General features: G+C 40.1%; 1 protein-coding gene across 1 annotated transcript in view; it reads right to left on the bottom strand.

The window, feature by feature from the left end:
* The window catches only part of PTPRG (protein tyrosine phosphatase receptor type G), a 388,816-nt gene that overhangs the window by 127,847 nt on the left and 233,464 nt on the right, over positions 1 to 27,505 (bottom strand). Inside the window, exon 5 of the mRNA XM_059479803.1 lies at positions 4,227 to 4,322. Coding sequence (XP_059335786.1) covers positions 4,227 to 4,322 — 96 coding nt within the window. The remainder of the gene's footprint in view (positions 1 to 4,226; positions 4,323 to 27,505) is intronic.

Consider the following 27,505-nt stretch of genomic DNA (forward strand, 5'->3'; position numbering starts at 1 on the left):
AATTTCTGAGCTATCGAATATTTGATGAGTGCTTAGGGAATCAGTATTGTGTCTTTTCACAGCAGTAATCAAGGAATGAAGTATTCTCTGCCATAATGAATCTACTGCAGGACTAAAAGATGAATATTTCAAATGCAAAAGCAATATGTTTGTTTTGAACACTTTCAAGTTTGGCTTTAATAAAGCAAGTAGTGAAGTATGCAATGATTTATATTGTTAGATGGTTAAAACAGAGCTGTGCAATATGTCTGAATGCATTTAATCCAAGTAACTACTCATTTTAAATGTGACTTATAAATATGTATAACACGTATGATGAACGGATGACTCAGGAACCATGAGAGACCTGGGCCTTGCCTTCCACCCCTGGTTTGCTTCAAAGCTAGCTCAGCCTGACAATTAACCAAGGCCCAGAGCCAGAACATCATTAACTCCAAGCTGAATCTTACATGGGCTGCAATGAAACATGAGCATCAACGATTCAAGTTAGGATCATTTAAATCAAGCCTGAGGTGCCTGGCTGGGCTGGGAGCTGCTACAAGTGTTCCAGCAGCTGGTGGAACCAACGTGCAGCCAGAGGCTCATTTAGGATTGCCACAAAGCAGGGCCCCTCTGCAGGGTCCATCACTACCCTTCCTGCAAATCCAGGAGCCTTTCCTGACAGCCAAGAGGGTGCTGGCAGCAGGAGGTGATGGATTTGTCAATTTGAACATCTCCCATCAGTACCAGCTTCCCTCTGAGAAACACCAAATCACTGCAACACTGAAAGGAATGGCCATAATGTGTCCTCCTCAAAAGCCCGTCAGAAGACAAGGCCTCATAAGTCATGGCATTCTCTCCTTTGTCTCCAGGGGATTTTGATTTTTGCTAAAATTATATCTGAGTTCTCTTTAACAACAAAGAAAATCCAGCTAGAGATTTCGGGCCAGCTCATCTCATTTGCAAATTGACAATACCTGCTATAGAGTCCCCACAGTGCCATTTTGTGTGAGACCCTCCCTGTGTCTATCCACAATGAGATACAGAGATGAGCAGTTACAGCAGCTTGCATTTGCAAGAATTGTTTCTTAGTTTTGTAATTTTTTTTTGTCAGATCAACTAACCAGCAGCACACAAACAGAAACAGCATTTATCAACAGAGCTTAAAATGAAAGTAATGAGAAAAGCACAGCTTTAATTACAGCAAAATTCCAAGTGCTTCAATTATCCAAGTTCAGAACCAATGTACTTTACCTGGAAATTGCCCCTGAAGTAATGAATTCAATAAGGAAAATTCTTGTATAGTTCAAGTTAAATTATTTAAAAAGGAAGAAAGAGGGTACTTAATTATTTAATGTTTCACCAATAATTATATAGTTCAGTATAATGTTCATTCACTGGAGAACTTGATTTTCAAAGGAACATTTATGAATATCAGTCAAACAAAAAACACCTGCCAGACTATAAACTCAGCCAGTGTTGTGCACATTCATCCCAACACAGCATTACCACATTAGCAAAAATCCAAGTCTTAATGGCAAATGTATCCAATAATTTATGTTAAAATATTTACATAGAAAAGCATGCATGATACAGTTTTCTAATGCATTTATAAAAAACAGTATGACCTCTCTGCTACAATTTTTAAAAGCTGTGTTCTAGGTAAATGAGTTCAAGATGGGGCCAAAGCTCTGGAAAATAGGAAGCTGCAGTACTTGAACAATATAAGCTGCCAATCAAAATGTGACCATGGACGTTTCATTTAGAAGTCACTAGGAATCAAATTTAAAAGATAGCTTTAAATTAGCTGCCTGAAATACTAGCCATGGCAAGTTTATCTGCATGGAGTCCTGGGGAGCAAGGCTCAGGGAACACCAAGTATTTCTCAAGAAAAAGATTTTCCCAAGTCATATATCAACAAGCCCAGCACATGATATGCAGCTGCAGGGGCTAAAACAGCACCTTGGTCAAACACAGTAGGGATCTGCAAAAGGATCATCATCATCCATTAATAACCCTGCGTACAACAATTCAAGCCGTATGGGACTAGTTCTGGAAAATCCTCATGATGGCCAAAAGAGCAGCTGTCACACTGGTGTCCCTAAGGTTTATTTACAGGTGTCAGAATTCAGCACGTGCCCTTCTAGACTGGGGCCTCTGGGCTTTACAAATCTTCCTCAACTGTTCTCTGTCTTGGAGCAAAGCTGCCAGAAGGGAAACCTGAAACACTCACAAGTTCAGCAATACAGCACTGATTTCTCATTTCAACCCAAAATAAAAGGAAAATATGCCAAAACCCCCAAATCATTTCCCTGCAGCCACAAAACAGGTCGTCCCTGGGCCACTTTGCCAAAGAATTACCTTGACCCCGCTCTCTGGAAAAGATCAGAGGGTGTTCATCAGTAATGGCCTCAGATTTCACAGCTCCCAGAGCAGAGGAGCCCAGCTGCACCATCATCCAGATTTTACAGCCTCATGTCCTGCAGCCAGCAGGGCTGGAAATGATGAGTAGTGTAGATTTCTGCTTCCCTGAGGGGACTACAACACTCAGTTGGGGTCTTGAAAAGCCTGAGGTCTCTGACAATCAAAGATGGGGGTTTTAACAGCATAACACACTATTTTAAGTTATTTTAATGGCTCCCTTGGAATTGTGCAAAGAGAGACTTACAGCAAGTGCAGCACTTGGCTTTGCAGGTGGGGAATACCAAACAGTCCCACCACAATTTTAAGATCCCGTTAAAAAAAAAGGATTTGGGGAATACAGTGATGTGACATGGAGCAGTGTGATGTGGCTGATGTGAAGCCCATCAGGGTAATTTAGCAGTTAAATTCCAGAGAGATGATGCCACAACACGTGGTGCACACCATGGCACAAACCCACGCTCCTTCTGACACGGCACACACACCAAACCCACGAGGCTTCACTGTGGTATGAACCAGCCTTTGGCTGCTCTGCTTCCAAACTTCTGTCTTGTATGGCCAAATTCAACTTGCCCAAAGCTTCCTGTAGCACACTGAGATTAAGAAGTCTGGGGAATCATTATCATGCCATGCCACTGTAAATTATCACAGCTCCACCAACTTTGCCCTAATATGAAATGCCACAGAACTGCTCAGAATCCAACAGTGATGAATTTAACATGCCTCCTTCCACTATCCTGATGTCAGCAGAGTTACAGCAATTTATGCAATACAAGGATCTGTCCTTTCCTCCTTATCAAAGCATTTGATCAAAATCAGTGTCACGCAAAAAGACAACCTTACTTAATTTGAGCAGCAGAGTCAGGCTTGTCACTCTAACATCATAAGAAAAAAGGAGGTATTTACATATGAGTACTTGCATATTCCTTTTTATCTGGCTTCACAAAGATAACAGCAAGATCACTTTCTTCCTCAGTAAAAACTAGTGTGAAACCTCACAAAGGATCAGCATTTTCCTTGCTCTTCCCTCCCATCTTTCCTCTCTTCTGAAAAGCAAGACTCCAAGACATTCCAAATCTTCATTAGCTACTTCTCTGCCTGTGACAACCTGGTGGAGGGGAGTGGCTCCAGGTCCCTCTCTTCAATTCACCCTCAAGTCAGAAAGGTGAGACCCCGTTTCTGATGTGAGGTGACAAGGGGCTCACACTGCTGACTGCCACTGCCACAGGTGACACTGCCATCACCAGCACTGGTCCCTGCCCCACACTGCAGATTTGGAGCGTGTGGAACCACAGATGAGCTCACCCAGCAGCCCCAGGTCTGCATCTCGCAGGATGCACTTCAAACAAGTGGATGCATAAATTCACTCATTTGGAAATCTGGTCTGTTCAAGAACTTGCTACTATGACAATTTAGAAGAAGCTGCTACAGATAAGATTGATGAAACGTATTGATTAATTTTCTCTCAAGCTACATTTGAATTTTAAGTTTTCCCTAAACAAAACCAGTTGGTGTTGGTTTGTTAGTATTCCAGGGACTGCAGCAATGTGCTTCAGCAGTAAAGGAAGTTCCATGATAAATGTGTTCTCCAGTCTGCATCTGTAGAGTAGCTATAAAGTCAGAACAATCCAGGCAAAATTTTTCATTATGTTTTTAAATATACTTATTTACATTTTAAATCAGACATAGACAATATGAAATATCTTTCACTTAGACAGGTGGGAACAAGAAAACAGATGCATCCATTAAGCTTGAAATAATCCAATGAATTAGATAGTACTCAGTGAACACTTTGGTTTATGGATATAGTCTTTGTTTTAACTTACTTGAAAAAACACGGCCATGGCTCCTACCACCCTGTTTTCTAGAACTGCTGTTCCAAAACTGTCAAAGTCATCAGGATTGTAGAAGTAAATCTGCATCTGCAAAAATTAAAACCAACAACAGAATCACATTAGTGTTGATTCATACAGCTTTCACATGATGTAATGCATTCACATTGTATGTAAACCCAGTGTTATGAACCTGAGATAAAGGAATTCTGCTGAACAATTGTTTAACCAGCATCTTGATTAATAGCATGACTGCCCTGCTGGGACAGTAAGCAGGGAACAGAGTTGGTGCAATGCATTTTAATACCAAATCCAAAGGTAAACAGTATGGCCACTCTGTTCAGATGTTAAACTTTGTGCTTTCTGCCAGCAACTCTTCATTTCTTTGCACATTGAAGGCTCATCTCCTGCTCTGCTAAATGTGCTAAACATATTTATCTCAAAATCCATAGAGAATTTTGAAAAGGATTTCGATGTTTAGAGTTATTCCTTTACTCCTAAAGTAATTTGTAAGATAAAAGTCTGTCTCCATAGCAATGCATTTTTATAAGCCTCTGATATTCAGGTCTATCAGTTAAGGTCACACTTCTCCCTGTCTTCAGTTAAATTTAATGACTTTTATTTCCAAAGCATTAGTACTCCACAAAAAGCATGAGGAAAAACAGATATATTGATGTAATTTTTTAATGAATAATAAATATGAATAATTACACAAACCCCAAGTAAGAGCACGTGAGAACAATGATTACCCCAAACAAGCAAGTGTTGGAGTTACACAAATACAAGAGGATGAAGAACAGCTTCCTCTATGCCTTCTGCTGGTAAACAATCCCACTCCACTACACACATGTTATGAGTAAGGGCAGCCTACCCAGGCCTGTGGGTGCTCGTGCTCTCAATTTCCAGTATGGTTCTTGTTTCATTTCCCACAGTAGCTGAGCTCCCACTTCTGCAAGTTCTCTGAATACACTGCTGCTTCTCCAGTAGTTGTTCAGCCCCTCCATTCCAAAAGAAGCCCCTAGAGATGGATGTTAGTCCATCTCTATCAGACATTATTTTCTTGTTTGGGTTTTTCCAAAATAGTGCTGCATGACACATCTTACCATATTCACAAATGCACTATTTTCCCCATATTTTGTGTATGCCAAGAGAGATTATACCCTTTTATCTTGCACAGGTACATTCCTACTCACATTTAGTGATCCCCAGGCTTCTGACTGTATATACTATCAGTCGTGGATAGGTGCTTTGCCAGTATTATAGAGTTGAAAAAACATCACCACATAGGGAAAAGGCCAACATGAAGGTCAAAGCATTCAAAGGTAGAGGTACTTTTTTCAGCAGAAGGAAGACCACACTCTAAATAGCCCACAAAGAAATGAGAAAAAATTGGCACTTACACCAGATTCATAACATTTGAAAGCAATTTTCTTCCCCTTCTTTGGCCTTCCTATTCCCAGCATAGTCACAGCACACACACAGATGCTGGCAGTACCTCACAGAGGTGGCAGTGCCTCCAGATTCTGACAACTTGTGCATTGAACAAATGCAGAGCAAGGTACAGCCATTCATTGATGTAGAAATTAGAAACAGTTTGCTCCAGGAAAAATTGCTTAAACTTGAGTTTAGCCAGCACAGACCAAACCTGGCAAAACACTCACAAACTATATTTTGCTCCTCTTTAAGATAAAGTCTAAAATTATCTATACCTTACATAAAACATTTCACAATATATTCCTCACAGGAGTTTATGAAGAAAAGCATCACTGAGTGAGTTCAGCATATGCCAAAATAATTTTGGATCAATTTTGCTCACGGCATATAAGGAAATTAATTTTTACCATGCACTCTTGCATACCAGTGCAAAGGGCTCTGGTAAAAGAGTTTTTCATTCAGATCCCTCGTCTTAGCAGTTTAATCTCACAGCCTAATCAAGAACCACACTCTGCCTTGATTACCATACACATTGGAGCATTTTACCACTGCTCCCTGGTGTTTTTCCAGAGAGTGTAGCTGCTCTCACTGCATCCATCACGTCAAGGGGAGCTGTCCTGCATGAAAAATTATTGTCATCTGTCCTGCAGTAGCTTCCTTATGTGTTCATACAGCTAGAAGGAGTATTTTAGGAATACAATGTCTGAGGAATTGCTATTATATAATTTACACACACATACCCTGCAAAAACAACGGTAAAAAGACAGTAAAGTTACACCCTCAAAGCCTCATGGTTCAGGCTGCTCATAAAATCACACCTGGACACTACTGAGCATTAGCATTATGGCAATTTTCTAATTATGTGATCACATATTGTTCTCTTCCATAATACAGCCTCATCAGTTTTCCCCAATTTACAATAAAATGCAAATGTATCCAATGTATTTTTGTTCTTTTATTCATAATATACATAATATTGAATGCATTTATCAGTAGATAGTTAATTTAATATTTTGTATGGGTGGGATAAGGTTCTTTATGTACAAAGTGGGAATAAGACAGTTAACTGTAAAATTAATTTCACTGCATACTTAAGTGGCCTAAACATGCTAGAAAATTTTCATTATTACTCCTTATTATATAATTAGTGTATACAATATATGGGGCACTTTGCATATAAATGACTTCTACTGTCTCTGCCTGGGATGTAAAAAGCAGCAGCACAGAATGCAACAAAGAGGCTTTTAAGCTAAAGAAAATTTGGATCCTATTATAATATGCTATTTGTGCAATGCAGAATGGAGAATCACCCAAGCTTACACAACCAACCTGATTTATGGCACTGACTGATTTCAGCCCCATACAACAGCATTTTTGCACATTTTTGCATGTGTTTCCACAACAAAATTACAAAATTTAAAGGCTGAGAATCCAACAGTAAAGCCTGAAATGCCCTTTGCAGTGTGACAGTACCTGTGTGTAGTCAGAACTCTGCTCCTCACATCCCTGCTGACTGTGCTCCACAGAGCCTTCCCCGTGGCACAGGGCCAGGAGGGCATGAGTGTCCTGCTCCCTATGGCACAAGAGATGAGATTTACAAGGCTTTCACATCTAGCCCCATTAACAACTAACAAGGCTGGGAAAGGCTTACATGGCCTTCCTTAATCTCTGATGTGTAACACGGCAGTGCAATTGCATTTACCTTGTAAAGAGGCATCATAAAAACCATGTGTGTCCAAGCACGTTGAAATTTTCAGTATTTTGATAAAGCCAAACTGAGACAAACCATCCCTAGTGAAACAAAGGTAGTTTTCCTGCAGGAAGACACTCTCCATCCTAAAAAGCTAACACTAATACAACTGCAGCTTTACCAAGGCAAGGAGAGGGCAAGAGCTTCCTTTAATGGGAAAACCTCATGCTTTGACACTCTTCAAGCTATAAAAGAATTGTTTTCAAACTTGAGAGAGATTTGCTGTACAGCACAGATTTAAGCCTGAAAAAATATCACTGAGGGCAAAATCTTCAGACTGTTACAAGTGCCTTAAAACAGAGGATTAGGGAGAAAAAGCCCTCACTCTGCCATAACCTAGGAGATAATCACCAGTCACCCTGAGAAAACATGCTTTTAGTCATGTTTTTAGTCTCTGCTGTCCAGGAAGATCCACTGGCCAGCCATTACAGTTTCCAGCTCTGTCTATTCCCAGCCTACAACACTTAGACAAGTGAATACACCCTGCACATCCAACATGTGGGTGATTCTCCAGCCTGGAGAGCCTTTGCCTCCAAGCTCCTTCCCCTCCACCATGTCCTTGGGGCAAGAAATTGCCTCCTCCTCAGGACATCCTACTCCGTGCAGGAACACCTTTCTTCAACTGTGTTCTTTCAGCTCTACAGAAATCTGGTGTTACCCAGACCTGGTAAAATGTCTGTGCTTAGATTTTGATGCCAAACTGGGCTGCCACCATGCCGATGTTGTAAGGACAGGCTGTCCAAACCGTGTGTATTACTGAGAAATACTGCCCACCAGAGACCAGTTCTGATTTTATTAAGTGCAATTGCCTCTGAATGACTAAACCCTCATTATGAAAAGTCACTGGCTTGCAAGAGCTGAGCCTGCTTCCAATGAATGGCCTCCCCTCGCCACCCATCCACAAATAAAAGGCTCTGTTTCTCTGCTTAGCATGACAGGCATCCAGACAGAAATCACCATTCCTGTGCATGACATCTCTTTGCTGTCATTATCCCACTACAGAGACAGAAAGTTTACATCCAATACAGACTGTCATGGCCAAACTCATTCAGCACTTATGAGAGAAAAGCCACAATGAGCATTTGATAGATCCCAGAAGATGTGAGTGAGTTCAAAGCAATTCTAAGAGACTGGGAACCAACCAAGTACATTTTCCATAGACAGATGCCAAGTATTTTAAAAATAAATAATTGAGACTTTTAAATTGGGCTGCTATCACCCTGTGCAACCTCCTACAGCAGATTTCTCTTTAGATTAAAAAATGAACAAAGGCTCATTGTGTTGTCACAGATGTGGAGTACAGAATATTCAATAGAATCAGGAATTCTGGTGCAAGGGAAAGGATCATCAGAATTATCCTTCTGCTCATTTCCTTCCAGCAATCCAAGGACTACAGTGTAATTTAAAGCATGGTAAAAAAGCATTAAAAAATAAAAGGTTTTATAGACCAGCCAATTTTTTTATGAATTAGGCAGCAGAATGCAGAGGGAGCAGTGATGTGGATTATTATGTACTGCTTTGGAGACTGAGAATATTTTCAGAAGAGCACAACACCCAGGCAGCACAGGTAGATTGCAACTCTTTGCAGAGTGGTGAAACAAAAATTCTGAAATGTTTGCTTTAAATGATGGCGTTAAGCACTGAATATACTAATTCTTAATTAGTGTCTTTGCTGCTTTCATTGTAAGAATATATTATTCTCAGACACTTTTACAACTGGATTTAAAACCTTTTGCACAAAAATAAATTCTCTGCTGAGATTATGAATCATACATGATTTTTCTTAATTGAAAGCTTGCATGTAACTTACTTTTGCTTTAAATATGTGCATAGATTTCCAGTGAACTGGATGATGTGATCCATTTGGCTGGGATAAAAATTTTCTACAGACATAATGTAATCTTCACTGCAGCACTAAAAATTCAAAATAACTGTCCTGCAGTCTGTGTGTTTACTGGAGTGTGAGATGTACACTGGGGCAATAAAGTCTAATGTTTGATTTCTCATTATATTCTCTTTAAAAAATCCATGAAACTTATCATTTATAACATATTCAAAATCTGCTTAGGAAAGGCATGGGGAAGAGTGAATCATGATGTTTTCCAGTTCTCCTACCAGAGCTTGATGTAATAACACAGAGTATATTGCATTCTTTTGAAAAGATAAAGTTGAACAGGAGCAGATAATGGCATGTTTTTCCTGCCTAGTCTATTATTCATCAGTGAATTTTTAACTATAGTTAGGCAGGTAGAGAGATGTATTTTGAATGTCATAACTTGGTATTCTACAGTGCCTAAAAGTGTGCTGGGTAAAACTGCAAAACAAAGAGTCAGACAGGGACTTTGTCCCAATGTAATTGCAACTTGATAATGAATATAATACTAGGCTGAAAAAACTGAAAGGACCTGAAACACAGGAAGAGCAAGATCATGCAAGTGAAGTACCAGAATTTAACTCAATTTAGACGCTCATATCCCTCAGACGTATGGTAAATTTCCCTTTCATCTTCTTTAACAGTAAACACGAATTTTTGCTTTGTTGTCTCCAAACAATGCAGTAGGTGTACCCATGCTATAAATGGAGAATAAGCAATTTCAGAGTCTTTTTGAACCTGAGGGGCGATAGCTGTTGTACCTTCTGCCCATAAGTCTGCACAGCATTTAAACCTGTGAGTGGTCCAGTGACAGTTCAGTAGAACAGGGAGGACACCCAGCACTGCTGGGATCACTCTGGGCTCCCACACTTTGTTGGATCACACCCACATCACTCAGTATTGCAAGTCCTAAATCTTAAGAGGGAAGGACCTTGCCAAGACAGAAACTTCCCTGATTTCTGCTGCCAGAAATGAACACCCCTCAGGCCTGCTCCCATCCCTAACACGAAAATCCATCTCGTGGGTACACAGTGAGTCATTACACAAGGCAGGCCCATTTGATGCTAAGAAGCTGCATGTTGCATTCATTTGTATTACCCTAATATGAAAATAACGGTGTCAGTGTTTATGCTTTCCATAACGTGAAACTTTTTTGCAATTGCTTTGTACTCCGAGTAACAGCCATATGATTCACCATGAAATGAAGTCTGGAAAATCGTTTTGGATAAATGGAACTATAAATTCAATAGAATTTCCATGACAACATAGATTGCAACACTCCACCACAAGTGAAATGCTATAAATCATTCAAAACTAACAAAAAAATCAGCAGTAAGTCTTCTCTTTCAAAATGCACAAGGCCCTTGAATTATAAAGCTGTGGTTATTACCTCCCAGTGCAATGTCTCTTGTTTCTGATCCTCCTTCCTCTGTGTTACAAGTGTTGTTTCATATTTGACCTCCTTCCAAACACAGGAGATTATAACATTAACACTTTAATACTGAGACATAAGCAAGAACTGAAACATAAAGAGCAAGAGGCTTTTGTGAACCTTTCTTTCTCATCTCCAAAAAATGCTCAAAATGCCTTCATTCTGTGGTAATTATACCTGCGTATCCAGATATATCACAGCATCTTGTTAGACACACAAATTTAGGAGGCTCTGTTTCTGGAAACGTGGGTGGTAACTGGTGCAATAGGGTGCTCAGTCAGCTTGTGAAAGGGATGTGAACCACATGTCCAAGGGATGGAAGAGATCCAAGGAGAGGAGGTAAAAGTAAAAAAAGGCTAAAAGATTGCCCCACACAGTATTGCTCATTTCTACCCTTCCATCAGAGGATTCCTGACAAATGGTATTTCACTTCAAGTCCAAGGAACCAGAATGATATGATTTCAGGAGAACCTGCACTGCAATTTTAAAATCACTGTGGCTCTTGCCTTCATGCCTGGAAGAAAAACTTAGAAAATGCAAAGCTCTTTCCTTCCTGAAAAGATTAAGAAGCCCATGAAAGCAAGGAGAGAGGAATAGTTCAGTATTCTGGTTTAGTTTTTTGGGGTTTTTTTTATGTAAAGGTAGGAATATTTCTTAAATATCAAGTCTTTTGGTAACTTGAGATGTGGCAACTTATTAGCCCTTGGGCTGCAAAGGCTACTAGAGAGTTTCTGCTATCTTGCATTGATCACTACCCTTTTCTGGGCCTCAGTTCCTCATGTGGTCATTGCCTATCCCTTCTTTAAGTGTGAGCTTTATGAAAAAAGTTTGAAAATTTTGAAATTAATGGGAAGAATGACACACAGTTGAAAACCATGTGAAATTAAGCGTCACATGGAGTGTTGTTGGAGGAAAAAAGCTTTGAGGTTGCTGTTCATTTGCTTCATATTGCAATAAGGAAGAGTCATACAGGTCCCCTAAGAAGAGAGTCTATTGCCTCCTTAATAATGGTGCCAACTTCAACCAGCTCATAACTGACAGGAGATGTCATGAGAAGTTTTTTGTGCTCTATCCCTGAGGTGTTCAAGGCCAGCCTGGCCAGATCTGGATAACCTGATCTAGTGGAAGGTGTCCCTGCACATGGCAGGGAGTTGGTATCAGGTGATCTTTTAGGTTCCTTCCAACCCAAACCATTCTATGCCATGTGGGCCACATCCCTTTTACAAGCAGATGTCGCAGAAATTCAGCGCACACAACTGATGCAGGGCAGCGCACCCACACACCCAGGGGCATCTTCCCAGGCTCTGGGAGGCTCCTGGTGTCTTTCACTGGTCTTTATCTCTTCTATCAGAGACTTTTTTGTGTATTTATTGAGGAGCTCTGAGTCTCACTCACAGTGGCTTTGTCTATTGGGGGCATATTCCAAGTCAGACAGCAGGAGCGCACAACACTGAGGCAAACGTGGCTTCTAAAACTGCACAAATGGAAAAATTAGAGGCAATACTTAGTGCTGTCATGGCTGAAAATCTGAAACAGGCAATTTGGAAAGTGGCTAAGCACCAAATGACACAGCAACAAAAAACAAGCTGGATGGACTAACTGCATGAACAGAATAGCTCTGAACTCCACCCAAAAGTGGCTGCTTTAGAGATCTTCTTCATCTGCTTCCCATGGCCTCCCTAAAAGAAAAAATATCACTACTGAAGAGTTTTAAACTTCAAAATATTCAAACTGCCCCTACTTCAGATCATCTTTCAGGAATCCATTTACTTTCTTAAACACCAAGAAGTGCTGCCAAAATGGAGAGAAGTGGGATTTCCTTCCAAAAATACTCCAGCACTCTTAAGGGAAAACAAAGGAGCTGCACTTGAAGAATAAACCCCACAAAAGGCTACTTTTCCTAGCATGTGTGATTAACACAATTTCACATCCCATTCACTTTAAAGATGCACTAGCAGAAGCATTCATTCCTCTGAGATCTCATGTCTTAGCACAAATTCCTCATATTGCACTGCGGAATTCAAAATGTCCTGTGTGTGGTCTTTTTTCTTGATGATGGGTTTTTCTTCTTTTTCTTTTTTTTTTCAGTGGGAGAAGGCAAGGTCTTCCAAGAGGTTTAATGAACTTCCAAATGCCTCAGAACAAATTCTGAGGTATTTATAGTTTCACTCTGGATTCAAAGCTATGCAGCAGATGGGGCAAGTTTTCAGCAGCATCTTGCTGGGCGAAAGGCCATTCCTATCTCTGAGGGGATGTGAAATCCTCCAGGCTGTACACTGGCAGAGTTATTTTTATTTATCAACTGTGAAGTAGATGGACAGTTAGAGCAGAACCAGGCCAGGACATGAGCTTACTTGGAGGGTAAAAATAATAATGGGTTTTCTCATATTTTGCAGAATACACCTCTATCTAAGCCCTCATCATAATGCCACAGGCAGAGCAGAGTGCTCAGCACTGTCCTCAGTAGCTACTTGCAGATTACTGGAGGGATGTGTGACAGCCTGTGCTGCAGGAACAGCAATGGTTCTATCACAGCTGTCCCATTGGAACATGAGGGATTTTTCCAAAGCAGCTGCTTAATGTGGGTGTTTTACTTCAAGATTCTCAGAAGGGTTTAATACGCAAGGAGTGAGGACACCATATCCTTTCTAAAACTCAGGATCTCCTGAAAATACCTCAAATTGAAATCCTTCCCCACCATGGGCGGCCTACCCAAATTCCCCAGTGTTGGAAAGCCTTACATGTAATATCACTGTACTGTCTCCAATTTTCTAGGTTTCTCTACCCTTCCCCTCTGACTCTTTTACCGAGCAGAAAGTGAAATCTGCACAGATCTAGACTGCAGTGTTAAGAAATTTGTGAACTTCTTTTCTTAAGAGACAGACACACAGCATAGCTAAGTGCCATCTTAATGGCGCCAGTGTGTTAAGCACATGATTCTGGATTTACACTAACAAATCAAAAAGAGCTAGACTTCAGCACAGCAAGAAGCAAAATACTCAGGCAAGCAGCAAAACTGACAGAAAAGTAAAGTGCTGGAAATTGTGTAGCCTTTTAAAGTTAAACCCTTGTCCACTGTCACAGCTGCAAAACCATTTGCAAACACATTCTGTAATGGCCCTTTGCTAAATGTCTAAGTTATTCTTCCATGCCTGTGAAACAGAAACACAGCTCTGATTCTCACCCCCTCCCTTGCTCTACCTGTCTGCAGACAACATGTTGAGACTCCCCTGGTGCATCTGATGTGCTGCTCACTTGTGGCATCACCTTCTATAAAGTGACTAAAACACCCTCTCAGCTTTAACACTTCCAATTTCTTGCAGGCCCATTGATGTTGAAAAAAAGAACACTGAACTTCTTTGGAGTCCCAAAGAACACAACAGCACTACCAGATTGGCATTTAAGTCCAAATTTCAAAGGCTTTGGTTTGGTAGAGCTTTCAGAACACTGTCCTGGTGGGAGGTGTGCCCAGTTGTGTCCCTGCTCAACCAGGCTTTGGGCCAGTTTCATCCCTTCCTTCGATTGTATTTTAATCATAGAAATGATTTGCATCCCCAAGAGTCACATTTCCAGTCTGGCTCACACCTGTGTATTTCTGAAAGCATCTCTTCTGCCTCAGCATCTCACACTCAAACAATTCACCTGTGTAATGGACACCAGAGAAGTTCTGGTTCTCAGTGTGACAGCTGCTGCCCTCTCTCCAGAGAAAACACTCTCTTGGTGTCTCTGGTTGTAAAGGTGCCCAGCAATTCAATTCTTGCTCATGCCACTCCTGTCACCACCAGCAGCAGATATATGGATTGCACCAGCAAACACAAATGGGAACTGGGAACACTCCAAACTGGTGCAGCCTCTCCCATCACACAGCAGGGAGAGCTGCCCCAGCTGCCCAGAGGTTGGGCAGGCACCACCTGCCACACAAATCCACACCAGTAGGTGCTACTGGTGCATTCACCTCTCCTGGTGTTGCTCTGTCACAGTACAAAATGCCTCACTGGAACTTTTGAAATATGGGAGTTGCACCAGTAAAGTCTTTATCATAAATCTGATAATTAACCTGCATAACTGATTTCCCTCCTGGCAGCAGGCAGGTTGGAATAAATAGTCTACTCAATACCTACTGAGAGAAGACTTCTATATTTCATGTTTACTTTAGACAAGTACAAAAACCTTTTGACAAAGGGCCTCAAAGAGTCAAATTCCTTGCAGTTTCAACAGAGTGCCCTGAATAATACATAAAGCAGCTATGCTCTTATCCCTAAAACCACAGGTGTGAACCAGATGTCATGCTTATCTTCTCTTGAGATTACAGCAATTGCACGCCTTCAGAATATAAAGTAAGCTTTGGATCAAGGAACCTGAAATATATTAAAAATGTGGCATTGAAGTTAAAAATTCAAATATTAACCTAGAAATCACTGTTTCATTCAAGAGTCCGTTTATAGCCTATGTTCTGTAAAAGTTGTATTCCTTTTATTTAACCTTTCTATAACAAGATGTATGATGAGTCACAAGTCTGAGATAAAACTATTTGCATAAATCTCAATATTGGTAAGCAAGATTTTGCCAAACATATCTTTCAAATATACCACCATCTATTAAACATGCATCATAGCTCAAGAAACAGAATTAAAGTTTAAACCCTAATTTAAATTTTAAACTTTCCTATTATTGTAGTGAAGGTTTAGAAAATGGTAAGCATATGCTACACTCAAATATTGAAAAGAGATTAAACCCAGAAAGATATCTCAAAGAGAATTTTAAAGTCAATAATACACAGTAACAAGAAATGGTGCAAATGTGCTCTAACCATACAGACTTGATCATAATCAGTCACCTAAGAGTGCACAGCCAGAGCATTATTCAAATTGTTCAATTGTAAGAAAAACAACAATTTCCTCGCTCAACAAGCAAACATCACTAGTATGTGTGTTTGTTACTGGGGGCATTTCAGGAAAAGAACTTCACCAGATGCACAAAACATCCTGCCCCAGCAGATTCCAAAGGTCATACTCCCATTGCAGCATTTCTTCTCCTAAACTAGGTCCAGGCACCACCTCCTGACTCTCATGTCAAGGCCTCAGGAGCAGCAGTGATTGCTGCAAGGGTCTGCTGTCCCTGAAAGAGGGTTCATGTCCTCCTGCAGTTTTTGCCCAGCTTTCCTCCTCCACCTTGCCTAGCTTCATTCTTTAATCCAACATTCTAGTTTCCTTCCACAGCATCCCCTGTCAAACACACACACTCTCCAAAGGCTGTCAGCAGCTAATGCTAACACTTCACTAAGAGAAGTCTGCTAGGTCAATTTATGACAGAAATATTGCAGGTTTGTAATTAGAGCCCTACATTAGAAAGCCTGTGTTTACTCAATAATCTCCACATTCACTTAACCAATGCACGCATCTCCTCTCTAGCTGCAGAGAAAAGGTGGTGAATGTGACCTGAATCCAACAGCTGTAATGTCACCTGCTTGATCCTGAGACAGTTGAGCTACCTTGTTCACATACCAGTGTTCACCAGTGACCCAGAGCCTCAGCCTGCCCTCCAGCAGCAGGGCCTGTGACTCCTGGGGAAAAAGCATCCAACATCTTGGCTCACTCATGCCACTAAAAAAGAGTATGAAGAGTTGTAGGTTAAGGTGTTAACACGACCTTGTCTGTAAGGCTGAGCAGTCAAACCTGGTTTGAGTTCAGAGCACAGACCCAGGCTGCTCAGCTCCATGGCAACACTAATGATTTAAACATCTTTACAACTTTTAATTGAAGATATAGGAGAAAAGTTGAGAACAGTACAGAAAAAATCAAGAATTTTAAATATAAACAATTGAGTCTTCTGAAGTCATCTATGCCTTATCCCCACCTCAGTAAGCAAATGGGTTTTTCTTACAAAAACAATATATAGATGGTATTAAATGTGGTGAAAAACATACTTCTTCAGAAAAACAGGTGAGACAGGCTACATCTAGGTCTGGAGTCCAGTCCTAATTTCTGCAGGAAAATACATGTAACAGCAAAAAGAAAAGAAGCGCACAGCCAGATAACTCAGCTTCTGCGACTGATACCTGCAACTTCATACTGGAAAGCAGGCAATGAAAATGGTTGTTATCAGCCACTTCAGCACCTGGCAACTCCTGCCAGGTGGCACAGGACACAGCTCTTCCCTGCCTAGCCAGGCACGGGATCACAGCAGCGCTGTGAACAGGAGTGTGTCTGGGCTCCCTGTGCCAGGCTCCTGCAGAACAGACGGAGGAAAGAGATAGCAAGGAGAACAACAGAGATGGGAGAAAGAAAAGGAGACAGAAAGAAAAGACAGCATGCCTATCTCTCACACCAAAGGGCTGTTAAGACTTTGCTGAAATCAGTGGCAGCTCTGGTTGCTTCTGGTAGCGCTGCTACTCTGAGCAGTTCAACACACATTCAGGATCATGACTGGCTTCTTTGAACAGCCAGTGGTTGCTGGGTTGGCATTACAGGGTCCTGACATCCCAGGAGATTGTAAAATTCAAGTATTTCAGTTCATCTCCTTCCCTTTACCAATTATCATCTGGCCCTTTCACCCCCAAGATCTCCCATCACACAGCCTGCCAGCCAAGATTGGCACCAGCGTATCTATCAATTATGTGCACCAATCTTTTACAAAATACCAGCCTGATCTGCTAATTTCCAGCTCCATTTCCAGCTTGGAAGATATTTTGATGGATTTTAGATGATTTCAAGGTGCCCTCTTTCTGCTGATTTCTTAAAAATGCTCCACACAGATCTTGTGCAGAGCAGTGTGGCCATGGATATTGTCTAATACTCCAGGCTGCAGCAGCACAGCTCTGGAGAGCCCTCACAAAACACTTGATTACAGCCACAGGTGCATCAGGCTCTGCATCATGTCTCAGGCACTAATAGAAAGTAAATCAAGACATGGACAAAGAGCAACTGTTCCCTTAGCTATACTCCTGCAGCTTCCAGGAAGCCTCAGAGGCCTTTGTGACCTGGAAGCTGCACAAGGACCATCCTTGACTGGTGTGCCCAGAGCTCTGTTAAATCTTCTTTCCAGCCTGTATTTACTGCTGACTGCTAGAAGCTCATTTCCCAAGGGGCTCCACAATTCATGCACTTGGATACACTGCTGGAAAAGGGTTCCTTTGTGCACCTTCTGTCTCTCTGGACTCAGAACCTTAGCTACACTGGGAAATATAGCAAGTAACATTTATTTAACTTTGTTGAAATTTCACAGCCCTGTGTAATCATGTACCCAGATGTGTACCTTTTCCAAGCTGAGATGTCACAACAACTATTTATCTTTTTTTCTTGTCACTGAAGGCCTATTTTTTTAGACATACCCAGCATTTTTTAGGATGGGCAGTCAGAACCACTCAATTCATATGTACCACAGAGTAAAGATTTTTCCATGCACTAATTTCCTAATATTTGTGAATCTTACTCTTTGCCTTTTTGCTGCTGCTGAGCACTGAGCTCACATGTTCAGACAGCTCTTTGTAGGGACTCAAGGAACACATCTTTGAGTGGCAATAACTAATTTAATCTTCATTACTCTATGTGCAAAGTCAGAGTCTTCTAACCCAGTTAAACTAGAAAATGAGATTTATATGATCCTGCTTTGTGTGTGTGTCTGCATATGATGGTGTCAGACCTTTATAATAATTTTAGAATGCATTGACCAATATGATCAAAACCCAGCTGCTCACTTGGGGTCTCAACTATTCAAAGACACACATACAATTGCCTTTGCAGTTAAGTAGCAAATTTAAAGAGAGACTCCATTAGTTTCACAAGTATGGATCAAATACTGAAGGCACTGAAGACACTCCCTGTCCTCCTTCACAAAGCACTTCACCATCATGCCCAGCATGGGCAGCAGACACTTCAGGGGCTGTCACATCCCCTCCAAACTCAGCAATCTGCACACAGATAACCTGGGCCTTTTTCAACTTGAGAGCACTCATTTCTGCACCTGGGGATGTTATAGGTCACACAGTGTACCCTCTTTCTTTCTGATAGCTCAGTGGGAATGCTATCAGTAGGTGCAGATTCCCCTGAGTCACTGAGAGAATATCAGCATTTGAATCTAAGCACACATCATATTAATAGAAATCCACCACTCTGTTTAATATTGTAATATGCTAACTTTAATCATAAAGCCTCTCAGTATTTAAATACTTCAGGCACTGTAGACATTTATACAACTAGCAGTAGATGAATTTTCAAATAGATACTTCTGAGTAATTATCCTCTTGAGACAGCACCAATTGCTAAATAATGCCTCAGTTTAAACAGCACGTAGCTATTATTCTGGGCACTATTAAATCTCTCAGAAACATAAAAAAAGATGTGATAAATATCTGACACTCCATTTGAGTTTTCATGTGCATGGGGAATAGGACATTTTTCCTCACCTGTTAGTTGGTCTTCAAAGAGAATTCCTTAGAAAAATAGGAGATAGCCCCCCCCCTGTTTGCTCTAACAAAGCAGGGTATGCAAATTTGTTCTAAACATCAGCAAAGACACCTTATGAGCAAAATTAGCACTCAGACTCACAAGGAAAGCTGTCTTAGCAAAACAGAGGAAGAATAACTGGATAGGATAGCTGAGTGGGAACTCTTGAGAATGTCCAAATTCTTACAGATAGGCTGGCAAGGAACAATTGTTCTGTCCCCCCAGAACATCCCTCTGTCATTCCAGGCAAGAATTGCTGAGCAAAAAAAATAGAGAATAGAGTATTCAGTCCAAACTTCAGTGAATCAAGGCATGACTACAGAGAGAGTTTTCAGAAAAACCTGCTTTTATATAGCACACAAAGCTCTAGAATATCAGGCAAATGCAGACCTCTTGTTCAAATAAAACATTGGCCTTTATTAATGATCCCTTAAGGTGCTTTTCCTAAAACTCCTCCCACTAATGAAAGAGTCTGAGGAAAGAAATTTGCATTCTCTGGTCACCAGAGGTCTATGAATAGTGATTTGGCATGCTGCTCCATAGAAAAAGCTGTCTTTTCATGGTCAAGAGTAAAAAACATGGAAGAAAAATGCGTAAAAATAATTGTGTCCTCATCCTGTTTCAGGGGTGCTCCAAAGCCTTTAGAGATAATGAGCTCTCCAAAGCAAACCATGTCAGATTGTTTTTACCTTCTTGCTAGTGCATAACATCTTGATGTAATTTCAAAAACAGCCATCAACAATAGAGGCCATCTCCTTAAAACATAAAGTAAAAGTTAAAATTACTGCAATAAAGCCAATTTGTAGTCACCAACTATCAAGTAGTTTCATCATCTATTATCAGAGTATCATGAAATGCTCCTTTTCTTAATTCCACTTTGAATGATGACTGAAAACAAGATGAAAGATTTGAAAACTTGCTGGCCAAAAATTTCCATTGTACTTTCCATTGTACCTTCTCTAGATAAAAAAAAAAAAAATAAAAATCAGGTGATCTATAAGTATATGATAGCAAATTTAATCTTCTACACAAATTCAGGAGTATCCATGGATACATATACTCTATTAAATTACCTTTTCAGAATGTAAATCATTTGACCAGTGCAACCTGACAAGTGCCAGATGAGTTACAGCACAGCACCACAGCCCAATCAGTAAGTTTAGGTACATATTCTTAATTGTATCAGATACAAGGTAGATACTCCTTTTTTACCTACTCACACAGACAAAACAAGCTAAAACAGTCCTGTTTTAGGCAGGGAAAAATCTCAGAAGTGGGATGCTGAGAATCAAATCAAAGGTCAGTGAGAGGCAGCCCTCTCTGCAGGAGGCTCACTTTGAAGCCACCCATGCGTACACTGCTCAGACCTGGAGCAGCCTCCTTGCTTGGTGTTTGTGCAGGATCCAGCCTGACAAACATGAAGCCTGGTTCAAAAGATGCTACAAGCACAGAAGCCAGCAAACCACAGGACTTCTGCACAGTATTTTGAGCTCAAAGAACCTTAACAAAGAGGCAAGAGTTTCTTGGATTGTCTCTGGGCAATCCAGGCATGCAAACATTTCTGGGGCAGGTGGTTCAAAGGCGCAATGTATAGCATAACATAAACTACTGGAGCCACCTTAGGGGAGATTTCCTCCTCCTTCCTTCCATATCACAACCTGATTACAGTCACATACAGATCTGAGTTCGTAATCACAATTATCTTGTTCTCACCATGTTAACAGCAGCAAGGCATCAATAAGGATGAACTTGCCTCCATGGCAATAATGCCAGGCATTTTACTAAATCCATGATACAAAGAAATTTCCCTCATTTTTAGATGCCCTTTGTCACATCTCACCAAGAAAAAGTTACATGTGCAAGTCTTTAAAAGATTCATGGCTTCCACATAAACAAACACACATATATGCCCACAGGCTTGGGGAAGCAATAGATTTGTTTTCAGCAGGATACTGTGAAAACCAAAGTTTATTTTCCCTAAAATGCATAAAATTGCACTTACTGATTGTCAGAGCACTACAGTTTACTTACAAAACTCTAAGAAATGTTAGCTGTTCACAAACTAGCCTTGAATGACTTCCAAAGACCTTTGTTAGTGCCTGTCCCTGGAGGGGATGGAGATTATGCAGGAATACCACCTGCCTCAAGAAAAAAAAAATCACTATTTTAACATTCCTTCTGTGATACTGTTGATCCACACCTCAAAAAGAGCTACCAGGAATGTTAGGCACAGCATTTTCTGTCATTTTCAACTCATCACAGACACAGATAAAGCTCTCTGCCTGATATTTTGGTTATTTTTATCTCTATATTCCTAGCATATTTCACAGATTGACCTCCTGGTCTGTCTAGGCTTTTAAAAAAGCAGTGATTTGTTTGACCAGACCTTAATTCCCCAAATTCCACAATTTGGCTTTCCTAGGAGTTACAATTATTGGGGGCAAGGACTGAAATGAAGTTGTCAAGTGACAGTAATGGCCTCTCTTTCTCCCTTCCCCAAGACTGATGCTATTCATTTGGAGCAGGTCTATACACAAGCCCTTCTTATCTGATCTGCAGAAACCTTGGTGAGTCGTGGCTGTACCTCAACTGGAAAACAGTTCTAAAATTAATAATAAAGCTGACCTTTCAGTTTAATGCCTTGGCTATCACAGTTATCTATTGGTACACTTTGCCCATGTCTCACACGGACTCTGGCAGCAGGAGAGGAACAAAGACAAGAATTACAGCAAATTGTTCACTGCCACACAAATACAGCCACTTTAAATGCAGAGTTACAGACCAAGCAGACAATTTTATTTCATAATATATTCTGTTTCTGTAAGGCTTGATCTCAATCTTTGCTTATTCAAGAAAAGTCTTAAGATAATTGTGTGGGAGCAAAGGCTTCTTCTCTGCTCTAGGTATCCAGATTAAAATGGGCTGAGGCTTGTCCAGTGACTGCAACACTGAGGTGATAGAGGACTATTGAATGCCATTGCTTCCTACTGAGTAGGAAGAAAAACATGAATATAATATCTTCTTAAATTTCAATTAATTATAATTCATTTTGGCAAGACCTAACATAGGAAAATATCTTTACTTTCCCATCTTGTACATTTTTAAATGAATTTGAGACTATATGATTGATGGAAGCTTTCAAGCTTTTAAGTAGTGGATACTATATATAAGCTTTCCTTAGATAAATGATTTCCCCAATGTGAAAACGTTAGTTTTAATGCAATGAAATAGCCTTAATTGGTTGTGATGGGAAGTAAACCCTGAGATAAACATTGCATAAATAATTCACATCCTTCCATCTGGGGAACTTCTTCCTCAACTGCAAAGTGTCTCCAATCTGAAATGCAATACACATTATTTTAGCAGCAACCAAAAAAATGCAGACTTCATCCCATACACTGCATCTGGAGTGTAGAGCATCTGCTATTCTGGAGCTGAGTGCATATTTTAAGACATAGTTTCAGAAAGATTTTTGACTCTGGACTGGAACATTTTCTCCTAACACATGGTCTTCCACAGAAGTGGTGTCCGCTGTAACCAGATCTAACTTTAACGGGATCTGTGGAAATTCACAGTTCCCATGATGAAGCAACTGGAATATGTAAAACCTTCTCCACTATTTTCATTTACACCATACTGTGGCCAAGGCAGCATCTAAAAGATATTTGGAGAGGTACAGCTGTACTATATTTCATACTGGTTTATGCCATATGACCCTAATGTTCCTTTTCTGCACTTATTTATTCTGCTTATTTATTTTAAGTGGCCGCCTGCTCAGGAAAAACTTTTCGCCTAAGGACTTGCTACCAACACTTACTGCTGGCAAACACAGTGGGTCCCCTTATTACAAGAGAAAATGCAGCTGATCACAAATTCTCTGCAGAATTCATGGCAATTACTGCACCCTGCACAGAAATCAGGGGGAGAATATGGAATCCATGAAACCACAAAACCTACATTCACACTATTTGATAAAAATATAAAATTCACCATGGAAAACATAAGCAACCATAGCTTTTATGTGCTGGTCTTTTGGGTGTTGTGCAAATGAAACCTAATAGCACAGCGCAAATTATTTTTTTCTAATCACATCTCTTGTTCAGCACAGCTACTGACTTTCCCTGGATGCCCGAAGGAAACCCAGAAAAGTTTTTTCTAATGGTATTATTCAGAAAATATCACAACCTTTGATGAAAATAATGTAGATTTAAAACATGAATATGTAAAAACAGAAGCCTCTGAAGTGAAAATTCACTATCTATACACAGCTTTTAAAAGGTTTCAGTCAACAATAATGTTGATTCAAAATGTTGTTCAAAATGTTTCAATCAACAATAATATTCTCAAAAAGGGCAACTGCTAGTGACATGCTTATTTTTCTGCCTATTACACAAAATAAATATAGAAGCATAATGAAAGAATATATTATGCTTGCTTATGTTCATTGTCATGATTTTTATAGGATCAAATCAAACAGACAATGGAAATGAGTTTTGCAGTTTCACTATGCCTTCTGGTTATCAAGTGATAAGTTCCTCGCTGTTGACCATTTTTATTCCCTTTCAATGCAGAATCCAAAAAAACAATTCCAACACACAGAACGAAACTTTTAGGAGTAATTTCCTTCTCTCTCTGCAAAAGCTTACAGAGGTTCTCAGAGAACAGGGTGGGATATAATTTTTCAGAGGATTCAGTCAGAGCATCTCCTTTTTCTTTTTCCCAGCAAAGCACAAGACACCCTGGGACTGCACTCAAATGACAGAGCTTACTAAGGCTGCCTTTACTCACTCTGAAGTCTGCTACACTTAAAAGGTTTCTCCTGGCTTGGGTAGCTCTTAAATATGGAGAAGTGCTAGTGGATGAGTCACAAATCATTTAACAGGATTCTGCTCTGCTTCCAGAGAGGCACGAGCAAGGCTTGCAGCTTTTTATACCTATCAAAGAGCATCAGAAAGGTGCTGAGATTTTCCACCCATGGAACAACTAAGAAAGGAAAGAGGGATTTGACACGCCAGGATTTTTGTTGTTTCCTCCTGCTGGAGAAAAGCACCTAAAACACCTGAACCTTTCATATGTCACTCCATATAATTAGCAGCTTGGACTGGTTTTCTCTATTATTTTCATGCAATGTGGGAAAGGGGGAATGACAGGAAAAAAACCATGATTTTCAAACCACAACAGCGAGTCAGGGTGACTCAGAACAGGTACCAATTAGGAACAGTGAGTAAATGTTTTGAAATGGCCTCGATTTCATTTGGTGATGTCTGTGTTAGAACAGATTGCTCAGAGAGGATGTGCATTTAAGCCTCCTTTAAAATTTTTCATTCTCAAATTCTAGATCTTTAAGACTCAGAGCAGCTCAACAGTTTCAAAATATAAGAAAAAAGAAAAGGGGAGAAAAATAGGAAGCCTTATGCTCAGAGTAATTTGGCAGAAAATCCCCAAACTACAGAAAAACAATAGCATAGAACTTACATTTAATATTGAGGGCTATTCAGGAAATACAAAATGGTTCTTTTAAATGTTTAAACATATAAACAGCGACTGAGAAAGCATTTCTTATTAAGCATTTTTATGGTTACAGCTACTTTGCTGCTGAAAAAGCAACTACTTATAAAAATAAAGCTAATATTTATGGGCACTATAGCTCAGGAAGGGACCTCTTTTATAAGACATTTACTGCAGCAGCCATCGCAGCTGAATCATGTTATTGCACAAAAATGAGGGTTTTTTAAAACTCAGGCTACCATTTAACAACTTTAAGTAAATGATAGCATATGAAATTAACTTTCAACAGCAGTAAAAACCAGAATAGCAAGGATCAAATCTGTGAGTTTTGGATCATTCTCCCACTGTGTAAGCGCCTGCAAGGGGGCCAAGAAGTGGGGAACACTGTGATCACCACAAAAAGAGAGGATTTAAAGAGCTGTGCAGGTAAATAACGAAGTACTGTGCACAGGCCACCTCTCCTTGAGTGGCTGCAACCCCTGAAAGTTCAAAACTCCCCTTTGCATTACTCTCTCAGAAACAAGAGCTAGATACAACACATCTTCTTTTCCAACCGCTGCAGGAAAAAACACCCCACCGTCCCTGTTCCCTAAGAGTTATGTCCTGAAGTTTTTCTGCTCTCCTTGGTAACTGCTGGCAGCCTCATTTGTGAAAATTCTGTTCTACAGCACCCATTAGCAAAAGACCTAATTACAGCAGTAGAGAGTTACCCCTGCAGACCTCGATGGCATGACCTTTACAGTACAAACTCAAGGTCATAATGCCATTCACCCAAAGTCCCCAAGATTATTATTTTCCAATGTATGCAATAATCAAAGCCATGCTTTAGGGTTTGGCAGACAAGCTGTTCTGTCTATCAGAATAACTCACAGATGGTATGTATGTGACACAACATATTCATCATGTTATATTCTTAGTATATGCAATTTTCTTCCTTGCTAAATTTTCCAGCGTTCAGCGAGGACTCTACGAAACTGCTGGTGCCTTGGAAGAGATACCCTTTCAGCCTTGTGGTCTTTAAATTAACTGAATAAAGAAAGAATCTAAAGGTTGAAGAAACTCATTCTCCTGTGTAATTGTAAAACATATTGAATTTGATTTTTTACCTTAGGTACTATTTTTTAACTTCTATTTTGTAGCTCATGTTTATTTTTTGCACTTCACATATTGTACTTTCCTTTTACTTGACGTGTGCCATATTGTTTTAGATTTTGCTCTTACTTCTGCTTATTTATGATCCTTTTTTGACCAGAATTTCAGTAAGATTTGCTTTAGGGGCATTTTTTAATCTTTTTTTCCAGGTAGTTGCATGCATAAGTGAACCATTAAAATTGAATCAGTTCAGTGAATCAAACTGAATGACAACAAACTAAAATGAGCAGAAACATACCTAAAGCAACAATCAGATTACTTATTTTACTTATTTGTGATGCAGCTTTTTATCCTCTCCTTGAGTTCTTTTGATGAAATAGAAAACCACTTAAAAAAAATGCTGGATGAGATTCCCATCCTGAATACCACATAGTATTTATGTAAGAAAACACACAGAGGGAAAGTGCACCCACACAAGGTCAAGTTTCGGATGCTGGCCCAGCAGCCTATTTTAAAGCTCATCATTTGGAGGAGTGAACCACCAGGCATAGGCAAGAGTTCAGGAAAATAAACTTCCTGCTCCCAGTTTCTCTTGTTTCTGTTACATCTGTCTGCCATTTACTCCCACTTTGCTTGTGTTTTAGAGCCTCGAGAACAAAAGTCACCTCTACCACTGATCTTTGCTTTGCACAGTGTGCTGGCTTGGGTTAGTCCTTGTGAAATGAGCACAAGAGAGAAAAATAACTGAAAATCAGGTTCTCTGCTGTGGAAAGAACAAACCAACACAGCCAGCAAACAACCCACCTGGTTTTTGTTACAGAATGATAAATGTCCTTGCCACGATCAGAATTTTATAGTGGTTTTCAGTGTTTTAGCTTTTATGCTGAAAGCCAAAACATGAATAAAGCAATTGGAGTAGTAGACGTGCAACTCCATGTGTCAGTAGCAAGGCTTCATGTATGTCACTGTGCAGTAAGAAAAGACTTCATATATAGTGCTAGCACTGGATGTTACTATTTTTATTTTTTATATGAGGAACTAAGGACGGGAATGCGAGCAAATGGAGGAGAAAAATGAAGGCAATTCCAATTAATCATTTCCCCTCGTGACATTTTAATGCATTATTACAATTATTCTAGAATGTCCTCAAAGGATCACCACACCAGCTTTTTCAGACTTCATTTTTCACCAAGTAAAAATTTAACAAGCAATCTTTTTGAAAAGTTTGGATCTCTGAAGGGGCAATACCTGTTCATCTCTCTGACTTTGTGGAAGCAAGGCTACTATATACATATCAGGTGTGCTATGTTACAAGGACCTCTTTTCATTTCCTTGTACCTTCAGTGATTTGAGCTTTTCCCTGCTTTGGTTTCTTTTTTATTCCCTCCCCAATGACCTTCTTCAATTCTGCATTTTCAGAAACTGACTGAAAATATGGCAAGAAAAAACATAACAGCCAGGCTGTGGGGGAGATGAAGGAGAAGTGCTGGGTTTCTTTCTTTTTTAAGCTATAAAGTTACTTTAATATTTTTTCCATTTTACAGCATATGAGTAAAATAACCTCTTCTGTCTCAGCATAATTAGTTCCCAACTCCTGGCATGCCTAAGAGCCTCGTGTTGTTTGGGGTGCTGTTTGCCAGGGAACACTTAATATTCTCATCTATCACATGAATCAATAAAATGCAACCCTGTTTTTCACAAGGTGGCAGTGTATTAGGAAGAGTCATATGGGCTGAGTTA

Source organism: Ammospiza nelsoni, chromosome 11 (genome assembly GCF_027579445.1).
Source record: "Ammospiza nelsoni isolate bAmmNel1 chromosome 11, bAmmNel1.pri, whole genome shotgun sequence".
Classification (NCBI taxonomy): Eukaryota; Metazoa; Chordata; class Aves; order Passeriformes; family Passerellidae; genus Ammospiza; species Ammospiza nelsoni.